The 12,560-nt window shown below is 33.2% G+C and overlaps 1 protein-coding gene across 1 annotated transcript in view; it reads left to right on the forward strand.

The window, feature by feature from the left end:
* The window catches only part of FAM98B (family with sequence similarity 98 member B), a 32,137-nt gene that overhangs the window by 7,937 nt on the left and 11,640 nt on the right, over nt 1-12,560 (forward strand). Inside the window, exons 2-6 of the mRNA XM_001138413.7 lie at nt 1,998-2,143; nt 3,240-3,374; nt 8,193-8,371; nt 11,495-11,575; nt 12,175-12,291. Coding sequence (XP_001138413.5) covers nt 1,998-2,143; nt 3,240-3,374; nt 8,193-8,371; nt 11,495-11,575; nt 12,175-12,291 — 658 coding nt within the window. The remainder of the gene's footprint in view (nt 1-1,997; nt 2,144-3,239; nt 3,375-8,192; nt 8,372-11,494; nt 11,576-12,174; nt 12,292-12,560) is intronic.

Raw genomic sequence — 12,560 nt, forward strand, 5'->3', positions numbered from 1 at the left:
CGATTAAATAAAATATGGTGCATCCAGACAGTGAGGTAGTATATAACTGTAAAAATGGTTGAATACTATGTCTAAATACTGATCTCTACTCTATGTAAATGTATGTGTGTGTGAGCATGTATGTGTTTAAAGCAAGGACTAGAACAGCACATAGTAGGCTACCTTTTATCTGAAAAAGGAGACAAAAATGCATGTATTTATATTGAAAAACATGATGGAAGGACAATCCCAAACTAATAAATATGGTCACCTGTAGGGGAGGGAGAGAACAGAGTAGAGGATACAAGATTAAAATTGCAAACTAGATTTTTCTGATGCATTTTGTTTTTTAAGTTAGACTTTGAAACTGCATTAATGTTTTACATAATTATAAGACAAAAATGAAATAAAAAGAAACAAATCCCTACAAATTAAAGCTGAACAAAACAAATGTCTATTGATATATTGAGTAGGTGGTTTAATCACATGGGAATTGTTTTTCTGTATATCCTTACAGGAATACATCGTAAATATAAAAAAATTAAACTGTAATTTTATTGTTAGTAGTAATGCTGGATTTCCTATTCTGAAGCCATATGTAATTTATACCTATTTTAATATATATTAGGAATTTGTAAATGTTATTAAAACAAGAATTGTCATTGTAAGAGAAGATAAATAAAAATGTAAAACAAAATAAGTAAAACCCCTACAATTCTAAATTCCAGTTGGAAATAGCAATATGAAACTGATATAGTTTCTCTGAAAAAGGCATAGAAACAGTGACCAACCTTTGGTAGCAGATTATGTACTCTAAATACCATTAAAAGAATCGGGGCTCCTTGGAGAAATGCCTGATTCCAAGTCTAAGGCAGGAAGATGTTGTTGTAGAAAGCAAGGAAAGTATTCAGAGAGTACGGAGGACAAGACAAAGGGCTCGACTGGCCTACCTGAATGGGCTACTATAAACCAGAGACAGAAGAATTTGAGTATCAAAAGAATAACTGTGATGGATTAAAACACATCAAATATATTATCTGTGACTTTATAATGTTAACAAAAGTTCACTTGCAAAAAGAACCATAAAAGTAGAAAACTGATCATCTAATTCAGTTAAGATAGTATATAAAGTGTTTTGAAAATTTAAGATTCTTGTGAAATACAATTTGCAGAAATGTTTAGAGTATAAAATTATAAATAAATGAGGCCAGGCACAGTGGCTCACACCTGTAATCCCAGTACTTTGGGAGGCCGAGGTGGGTGGATTGCTTGAGCTCAGGAGACCAGCCTGGCCAACATGGCTAAACCCCCTTTCTACTAAAAATACAAACATTAGCTGGGTGTGGTGGCGGGCACCTGTAATCCTAGCTACTCTGGTGGCTCAGGCATGAGAATCCCTTGAACCCAGGAGGCGGAGGTTGCAGTGAGCCAAGATTGTGTCACTATACTCCTGCCAGGGTGACAGAGTGAGACCCTGACTCAAAAATAAAATAAAATAAAATAAAATAAAATAAAATAAAGTAAAATAAATAAAATTAAATTAAATAGTTTAGATTAAAATGATCTAATAGATTCTTTTCAACTTTAGCTTTTTTAAATTTGTAATTTGTGTCTGTGCTTTTTTCACCATATTTTTATTGTAATTAATATAAGGCTATTAGACTTCATGCTGTATTTGACTTTGTGATACCGGTGGTATTTATCTTAAAATTGGTAGATAATTTTACTGTAAAATGTTAAAACATAGGAAAAAAGCCAAATGTTAATTATATAGAGCAGGAAGCAGCAAACCATATCTTTAGAAGGCCATGTAGTCATCATTTTCGGTTACAAATACTTAGCTCTTCCACTGTAGTGTGGAAACAGCCATAGCCAATTTGTAGATTAATACATTTAATGGCTGTGTTCCAATAACATTTTATTTACAAAAACAAGCAGCAGACCTTGACACAGAGTGTTGGAGGTTTTTTTGTTTGATTGGCTTATTTAGTTTTTAACTTGTATTTCTTCCTTTCTAGGTATAAAGGACCATTGTTAGAAGAGCAAGCCCTTACAAAGGCGGCAGAGGGTGGATTATCTTCACCTGAATTTTCAGAGCTCTGTATTTGGTTAGGCTCTCAAATAAAATCATTATGCAACTTGGAAGAAAGTATCACGTCTGCTGGTATTGCCATTATGTTTTATTTACTTTTCTGTTTAATAGTAAACTAAGCTGATAACTTACGGTTTATAGTTTTATCAATAATGTGCCCACTGTACAAAGAAAAATCACATATTCCAAAGAATTTCAGTATGTGGTAGTAAACATTTTTGGATTAAATTTTATATTAATCCAGAATTGATATTTAAATTTGCTATAAAACTGTAAGCAATTACTATTTATCTGCTATTTTTTTCTCTTCCTGACGGCTCTGATATCTGCTGTCTAAACCTTAGTATTGTTTTTTAGAAAAAGTAGGGTCTGAATTTGATTATTTAAAAGTTTAATTTTTGAATGGTGCTCATGTTGAATTAAGGCTTAAAATATTATATATATAAAATTCCTAATTTGTGTTCTGAAGCTTGTAGCTCAGGATATGGATTCACATAGGAATACTTCTATTAAAAACTTCTGTACTAGCTCATAAAGCTTCTTTAGTTCATTACCATCTTAGTAACTGGAGTCCTGTGGGTCTTTGGTAGAATTTCAGATATTAATAGTATAATAAAAAGAAAAATTAAAAATTGTGCATTCACAAAAGTAGCTTTTTCTTTGAAAAGTATCCTTTTTCTCTTAAGAGATGGGGTCTTGTTATGTTGCACAGACTGGACTTGAACTCCTGGGCTCAAGCAACCCTCTCACCCCACCCTCCTAAGTAGTTGAAACTGCAGGTGTGGGCTACCGCACCCAGCCAGATCTAACAGTTCACTTGATGCAAAGTAAAATAATTTGAATTCTAAACATATAACACGACTGCCTACATAATTACATTATGAAATAAAGATAAGCACTGAGGGTTAATTAGATGGTTGCATTTATTTTCTGAATATATAGAAATACAATAGAAATGGATCATTTGCTCTGAAGTGAATTAATAATTATAGCCATAATAATGCTTTTACTATTTCAGTTGTTAACATAAGCTTCGTGATCACACATTTAAGGATTTAATGTGAAAATTTAGAATTGAATGTAAAATGGAAATAAACGAGTAGATTTTATAGTATTGGATTATATGGTAAATGCTCAGTAAATGTTTTATGATTTTTCTTTTTTAAAGGAAGAGATGATCTAGAGAGCTTCCAGCTTGAGATAAGTGGCTTTTTAAAAGAAATGGCATGTCCATATTCTGTACTCATATCAGGAGATATTAAAGATCGTTTAAAAAAGAAGGAGGACTGTTTGAAACTTCTATGTAAGTTATCGTGAACATTTAAATGCATGTGTTTGACATGGTTTTTATTATTTTCAAGTCAAGATTTATTAATTAATGAAGCATTAGACATTTTGTATATTAAAAAGGTTTTACTATTTTACTTAAAATACAAAGCTATCTCAGAAATGTTTATATAATATAGTATAAATTTTACCAGTATACCTTCTAACACTTGTGATTTGTTTGGCCAATATAGAATGTCCTGTGTTTGTGATTTATATAGTACTTTAGTAATTTTTTCTTTATCTCATTCTATCTGTTATTGTTCGTGACTATATGGCTAACATTGATGATCTCCAAAGTCCTATTTAATCTTAAAACTCTCTGAAACTAGGCACTGGATGATAATTTGTTGATCACTTGCTCTAACACCAAGAACTGCTCTGGATACTCGGGATATATGAGGGTTGCTTGTTTTTTTTTTTTTTTAAATATAAAATTTGAGCCTTTAGGACACTTTAAATGTGGCCAGTTTCATCAGGGAGGGATTTGGAATATAGGTCATACTGTATTCAAACAATTACCATAAATAGTAGGTCCATGTTTGTGTTGGGTTCCTTTCATCATTTTTTTACTTTAGGTTAATTTTATAATGTTTTTAAAGTTCTACAAACAATGACTATTTGAAAGAATTTTTCTAATACCTTCTATTATTGAAGATTTCTATTTCAGATTATGCCATTTATAAAAAGATTACATGTGACATATTCCTCCTAGGCGCTAGTGTTTTAATAAAGTTTGTTTCATTAGAGGTGAAATTTGTGTGTGTGTGTGTGTGTGTGTGTGTGTGTGTGTGTTTAGTGGTGACAAAAGTATTGGCATTGAAATTACCTTGTGTGTGTTGAGTGGGGATAAAAATTATATGCCCTCTCTCTCCATCCCAATACACCATTCTCCATCTTCCTCCCATTTGGTTCGAGTCACTGATTTAATGAACCACTGTTACTGGGAGATCACAGTAACTCTTAGGTATATTGGGACAGAAAGGAACCTAGGAAACACCGACTAGAGGAACTTGCATATCCTTAATATCAGTCAATGAGAATTATGTAATCCATCATGGTTCCCTTTCTCCTTAGCTGCTAAGAAGCTTAGCAATTGTAGTGATACAGGTTTCTGGTACAAGTAGGAATAAAAAAGAAATTTAACAGAAATATATAGTTTTTTTCTGATTATAAAAATAACATGCTCAGGAGGGCGGTGATGAGGAGTTAGTGTTTAATGGGTACAGAGTTTCAGTGAGGAAGACGAAGAAGTTCTGAAGATGGATGGTGACGTCATAGAACTGTATACTTAAAAATGATTAAAATGGTAAATTTTATATGTGCAAAAATTACATGCTTATCATAGAAATCTTAGAAAATACATAAAACATAAAGAAGAAAAGCATTTATAATCTCACTCCCTAGAGAGAATATTGTGTCTCTGTTTTCAGTGTACGTACACACACACTCTCACACTCGCACTCACTCTTAAATAAGATTAAGATCCTGTTTCAGATCCTTCTCCTCCTCCTCTTCATTTGATGTGTCGTTTTTCTCTTTATTTCCCTATCACTTGTTTTTTGAAAAACTAAATTGGCTCTGCTATTGACATAACATTATGTGTAATAGATTTCAAATTTGGAGGTATTTGGATTTTTTTCTATTTTAAAATGATTTCCTTGTTTATATTTTTGCTTACTTAGACAAAGATTATGAACATTTAAAATAGTCTCCGGTCTAGATGTATATTGCCATATTTTGCTCCAGAAAGGTTATACCAATTCACAGTCTTACCAGCATCTAGTCTTTCTTCAGTTTGACTGTTTTAATCATATTGATATAATAAGCTTCTTCATGTTCTTTTTGAAAGTGTTTGCAACATGTATAAAATTAAAAGGGCCAAATCCTGTACTATGTAAAGAGCTTTTATAAATCAACAGGAAAAAGATAAAAATCCACTGGGAAAATGTGTAAAATACATAAGACATGAACACGCATTCTACAGAAAATTTTTTTTTAACTGCTTCTAAGCATGACACGATGCACAATATCACTTATGACAGGATACCATCTTTCACTCAAAAAATCATAATAGAAGTTTGGGGGAGTAAGCCTTTTCGTATACTACAGACATTAGACTGTGGTGGGAGAATAACTTGTACAGCCTCTTAGGAGGACACATTTTCAATGTCACATTAAAATTCACTTGGCTTTTGGACTTGGCAATTCTTTTGACTTGGCAATTGTTTGTCTATGAATATATATCTATTTCCCCAAGTGTACAAAGATAAATGAAAACCATGTTCATTATGACATTGTAGTAATAAAAAGACCAGAAACCTGAGTGTCCATAAATATAGATAAATAGAAGTGGTACATTAATGCAGTGATGTCACTAGATAGGTAATAGGAAGAATGCAGATAAATCAAATGTGCTGATGTGGAATGATCTCTAAGATATGTTGGTAAATACAAAATAAATATACAGGACATGTATAGCATGTTCTTGTTTGTATAAAAGGAACAAACGCACACAGATGGCTACTAGGTATCTTGAATACATACACACACACATGCCTAAAAGGATACCCAAGAAATTAATGGTGATTGCCTCTGGGAAGGGGGAATCTAAGGATCTGCAAAAGGAAGAAGGCTTAATTTTCCCTCTACTGCTTACTATCTGCATGGATTAGCATCGTAAATGCTAAACCCTTATTTGTACTATTACATGGAGAAAGCATGTTTCCATAGAGCAAAGGTAGACTTCAGCCAAGGTTCTGTCTAAAATATAAATTTTTGAAAAACTGGCAATCTGTTTTAATCAAGTTTAATCAAGTTTTTATTATGAGATGGGGTCTCACTGTGTTGCCCAGGCTGGAGTGTGATGGTGCGATTGTAGCCCCTCAAACTCTGGAGCTCAAGCGTTCCTCTCATCTCAGCCTGCATAACTGGGACTACAGGCGTACACCACCATGCCTAGCTAATTTTTAAAAAATATTTTGTAAAGATGGGTCTGTGTTGCCCAGGTAGGTCTTAAACTCCTGGGCCCAAGCTGTCCTCCTACCTTAGCCTCCCAAAATACTGGGATTACAGGCCTGAGCCACCATAGCTGGTCTTAATGAAGTTTTTAAGTCAGAAGGACCTTAGTATAGTCCTCATAAGGAAAGTTTAATATTGGTCTTAAAGTTTAATAATTGATCTTAATATTTTGGTACTTGACTCTTTAAACTGTCATGTGTAGACTGCATGGAAAAGTCTTTAAACCAGTGACCCTCAATCTTGCCTGACCTTGGCAATCACACTGGGTCTAAAACAAACCACACACAGATGCCCAACTCCTACTTCTAGATCTACTGTTCAGAATCTCAGAGGATGGGACCCTGGCACCTGTACTTTTAAATTGTTTTTCAGATGTATTTTTGCTCAGCTGAAGTTAAAACTGCTATATTAAATTGCGGCGTTTGTGTCTAATTTTAACTAAACAAATAAAAACAAAGTATTTATTTATGTATTTTTTGAGATGGAATCTTGATCTGTCACCCAGGCTGGAGTGCAATGGCACGATCTCGATTCAGTGCAACCTTCGCCTCTGGGTTCAAGCAATTCTCCTGCCTCAGCCTCTCTAGTAGCTGGGACTACAGGCGCGTGCTGCCACGCCTGGCGAATTTTTGTACTTTTAGTAGAGTCGGGGTTTCACCATGTTGGCCAAGCTGGTCTTAAGCTTCTGACCTCGGGTAATCTGCCTGCTTCAGCTTCCCAAAGTGCTGGGATTATAGATGTGAGCCACCACGCCCAGCCAAAAACAAAGTCTTACCTACCGTAGTGAAGAGTCTGTTTAAAACAAGACTGTAATCATTTAAGATTTTTGAGTAATTTTCTTAAATATGGCTATTGAAAGGATTAGATGAAACAGTGAAAGTAAAGGGACTTGTAAACAGTTTGGGGTGATTTATCCTGACTCAAATTGCTCTATGTGCTTATATATCAGTTAGAGCTATATGTTCTCCCCTGACCTGTGTGCTCTGTACATAGAAGACAGAGAATAATTTATCAGAGTCTTACACATTCTTATCTGTTCTTAAATTGTTGATTTGGTGGTGGGTCTCAACTACTGGATTTTATACTCTTTGAGGGTAGGCATCATATCTTCCTTGACTTGGCATCCCCATTGTTCACACCGTTCCTGGCTCAGAACAGGTCCTTGGTAGACATGTACTTATTGAAATAGCAATCTAGATCATTTAATATGTTAATTAAAATTGAACTGAAACCAGCTAGTGTGAAATCGAAGAGAATAAAATAACCATTTCTCTTTTTCCTGGTAGTATTAAATAAATTCATTTTAGTTTTTTGCTTGTAGTGCCCTTTTTTTTTTGTACCCATTCATCTGTTTCAAACTAAGTCTTAGGTTAAACCTCTCTAGGTAAAGTAGATGAAAGTTACACTGCTGTTTTCTGGGGGCCTGTATCTTTGCCTGCTTAACTCCAGTAGGAGCTGCTAGGGCGCCTCCGGTGTGAAAAGAATCAACCATTTAAAGTGGCATTTACAGTGTAAATGCATTTAATAGGGTGTCTATTTTATATAGCTTTAGTTGTTTTTTCTCATTTCATTTAAAAAAATGTAACACTTGCTATGGACTAGGGAATCACTTCGTTTATAAGTGTACAGTGTTCTACAACTGTTGTTCTTTGGGTCTTTGTAAGTTGGCATTATTGGTATTAATTGATACTTGTTTTAAGTGAATAAATTCAGTGAAATATTTTAAGAGATTCTTATACATGTATTAACATTATTTATTTTCTCTTTATTGTAGTATTTTTAAGTACAGAACTTCAAGCTTCACAGATATTACAGAACAAGAAACATAAAAATTCTCAATTAGATAAAAATAGTGAAGTTTATCAGGAAGTTCAAGCTATGTTTGATACACTTGGTATACCCAAGTCAACAACTTCTGACATTCCGCATATGCTAAACCAAGTGGAATCAAAGGTATTATCTTTGTTTTATTTTCCCCAAAATTCAACTGAATGGTAACATGTAAGTGCTATATTAAAAATGAAACTATTCCCTATAATTATGAGGTATACATTTTATTTCAAGAGTTTATCTTCATATAAACCCAGTTTTGGATTCAGACTTAACAGGCATGTGACCTAATCTGTCAGTAGCTAATATTCAGGAATCAAATCTTAATGAGTTACTGGCCTTCAGCTTTGCCAGAGTTTACCATGATAGAAATCACTTAGCAAATTTAAGGATCACTTTCTTAACCAGGGTTTTAATGTAGTATAAGAAAGAAAGAAAGAAAGAAAGAAAGAAAGAAAGAAGTAGAAGTAGAGTTATCCTACAAAGTGAAAGGAAACTAAACTTTTTAAAAAATGGATGTTAATAGAATTGCAGAGTGGTTTCTTTGGCAGTGAGCATGCAGTTTTTGGTGGATGAATGTTTAGTAAGAGTAAGTGCATTATATAATGAATGGAAGAATGTATTAATTAGTACCCTGATGGGGTTAGTTAAAAACAACTACAAACTATGTACCTTATGTACTTTGGAATTTTTTTTTTTTTTCAGTTACTAAACAACTCTTGTTCCCTGTCAAGCCATATATTAGAGAGGATGCTACTCTCACAGACCAAATTCTGGCCTAGTTCCTGGGTTTCATTTGTTAAATATGCAGTCCTTTAGGGGAAGAATACAGGATTCATTTTAAAGGAAAATAAAATTCTTGCCTAATCTTCAAGAATAAGTACATAACTCCATTTTTAGACACAGTGCCTTAAATTAAATCCTTGTTCAGTACAGATCTCTTTTGCGTTGATAATTTATGAACTGAAAAATAAGGTTTGTCTTAATGTAAGAGAATTATAGTATCATTAAGATAAAAACAGAATATTAAAAAAATTTTTTTTGGTAGAACTTGCAAACCAGAGAGTAAGTCTGTGAAAATCAGCTCAAAAACATTCTTATAGAGTTAACAAGTTACTCTTCAGAATTTTTTTCTGTTTTCCTCTGGATGAAGACTGATCTGGGGTTGGCTAAATTTTCTGGAACTATTTCAGATTGAGACAGATTTCTGAGCTCATTATAATTCAAAGAGGCTATTCCGTTTTATGGTTTTTATTTAGTATTAACAACATTCTCAATTACCTCTTTGCCCTACTTGAAGTAGTCTGTAATGCCTCAGTTCAAATACTGGCATACTAATTATAAGGTAGTTGTTACTATGGCCATCTTGGCTAAATATTTACTTAAAAGGTCTTCCTACTCTATTCAGTTTTTAACCAAAAGTAAAAATTTTCATGTTTTCTTTCTTCTGCATGTGATGTGTCCAGAAGACACTTTGTTACCATTGGGGAAGGAAAGTATTATTTTCTAACTTCAAGTTGTTCAAATGTGTATTTATAGTGGTATAATTACAACAGATACATAGTGATGGTATAATAGCAAATATATAGCATTCACTGTTCTAAATGTTTACATGTAATAACTCACTTAATTCTCACATCACCCATGTGAGGTGGTTATAAATGTTTACATGTAATAACTCAATTCTCACATCACCCGTGGTTATGGGTAATACATCACCCCTGTGTTGTATTACCTAGACAACCATGTGAGGAAACTGAGGTACTGAAAGATCTAATAAGTTAAACAAGCAAATTTCTAAATGGTGGTAGACCTGAGGTTTAAACCCAGGTAGTCAACCTCCAGAGCCTGTGCCCTTAACTTACTCTATAACAAGTGATTTTCAGATTTATTAAAACTATTACGTAATGTTGGAATCCTAGGAATGGAGCTGAATGTGATTACACGTAACAAACTACAAGTATACATTGAGAATTCCTCTGGAGTGAGGAGTTACAACTCATACTTTTTATAATGTATGAAAAAACCTAAAATTGGAGATATTTACAACAGTTGGAGAATCTACAGAAATGGTCCATTTTAAGAAAATAAATTAATAATTTCTTTAAAATATGTACAAATTGTATCAGTAGAGAAATTGTATCATTGTAGATGTAGATTTGCTGTGAAGCTACTAAAGCTGAAGTTTTGGGGTCTCTTATTTGCACAGGTTCTTTCTAAGCTAATTTTTTTAAAACACCATTTATGAAATGTAATCATGCCATAAAGTTTGCCCATTTTAAGTATATATATATAGTTCAGTGAATTTTAGTATATTTACAGAGTTAAACAACCATCACCAAACTCTTGAATTTAGAGCTTTTCCATCACCCTCAGAAGAAACCTCAACTGTGCCCATTTACAGTTACTCCACATTACAACCCCAGCTTCCAGGCTAATTTTGAATTCTTTCCTTAAAGAGTGCCCCCAACATTAAATAAGCTTCATGCTCCTTAAAATCTGAACTGCCCTTGGTTGTTTCCTTTGGTTACCTTGTAAAAAAAACTGTATTTCATTTGGTTTTGTAAATATTTTATTTAGCTAATGATGGATTCTCCAGTCAGGAAGGTAAATTAATCCTTTAGTTAGGAGGATAAATTATTGAATGACCCTGATATTGCTAAAGGGAAAGTAAATGCCTAATATTTTGTTTATCAAAATAAAAATGTTTCAAGTAATTTAAATTAGGGGCTTTGCAAAAGTAATGAAAATATGTATGTGATGACTGTAATTGAGAGAGATGGCTTGCTCCCTTATGTTGTCTTGCTGAACAATGAAACGAGAATACTTACAACAGGAATGTGTACGTAGCATTTATTTGAGAAAAATCAATGTGCTGGTTAAAGGTTTTAGTATCCCTTTTGAAAATTTACTAGAAAGTAAGAAAGTGCTATCTTAAGTAGGAACTCCAAAGTTATTTCACTAAGACACAGATTCTCATAGTAGAACCTAGGTACTTCTTTAGCTGTCTGTTTATGTTTGTTCTTACGCTGGGAAAGAATGTGCTCTATAGCTTGAATGAATATAATGTGCTTTTTTGAAAAAGATACTCTGTATTGTACTGGTATTCTGGTATATGATGGTATATTTTAATTATGTCACTTTAATATTTTATTCTGTAGTGTTCAGAGCGATACTTTAAACAAGCATAAGATTGTTTTAAATTAGGAATATACATTTTTCACAATCTTTTATATTTACTTTTAGGTGAAAGATATTCTCTCAAAGGTCCAGAAAAATCATGTGGGAAAACCACTGCTGAAAATTGATTTAAATTCAGAACAGGCGGTAAATCCCCCTTTTTGTTATTAGTTTTATGTAATTACATTAGTGAATATGACTTAATTTTATAAATGAACATCTATTTTGCAATATGTAGCATGCATATATTATTTTGTAGAATTAAAATTGATTGATATTCTGGAGTAATATGTCCTAACATTTCTTTAGTTAAATTATTAATTTTTAAAAATACCTGGCTGAGGATATTGATAGTGCTCAATGTGCTAGCACAGTTGTGATTTGAAAAGAACAGAGGCTCAAAGCCAGCAAGATGAGTTATTGGTATTTTCTTTCCTTGTTGGTCCAGACTGCTTAGCAGGTAAATGTTTTACTTAAATTAACAAATTTGATTATAGATAAAGTATACTCTACCAACGGGTGGAGTTTAATTTGTATGTTTAATGTCTTCTGGATATCATAAATGTTCTTTCAATTATGCTTTAGTATTTAAATAATTTACCATAAAGTCTCATGGGAACAGAAAATGATCAGTAAGTACAACATCTTTTGACTCAGTAGGAAGTACTTAGCACAATTTTCAGATTTCTTTTCTTTGCAGAATGAAAGAATCTAAAGTTTATTATTTTTGTTTCCAAATTTTTTAGGAACAACTGGAAAGAATCAATGATGCTCTTTCCTGTGAATATGAGTGCCGCCGACGAATGTTAATGAAACGATTAGATGTGACTGTACAGTCCTTTGGATGGTCTGATAGAGCAAAGGTAAGGCTGTTTTCCCATATGTGTCCTGTAGGTGGTAGCCTATAACAGCTCTTCTGGCTTGCTTGTCTGTTATGTAACCATGCCACATTTGTACTTCATCACCATCTCAACTACATGCCCAGGCCAACTACTGGTCTTACAAGATGATCCTGGTCTTGTATAAATCCCTGTTGCATATAACTTAATTTCTCCCCACATTTTTGACATTTATTTTAAACTCATAGATATTGTGATTTATGCCAGGATATGCATAAAAGAAGGGGCATCAT

Source organism: Pan troglodytes, chromosome 16, assembly GCF_028858775.2.
Source record: "Pan troglodytes isolate AG18354 chromosome 16, NHGRI_mPanTro3-v2.0_pri, whole genome shotgun sequence".
Taxonomy (NCBI): domain Eukaryota; kingdom Metazoa; phylum Chordata; class Mammalia; order Primates; family Hominidae; genus Pan; species Pan troglodytes.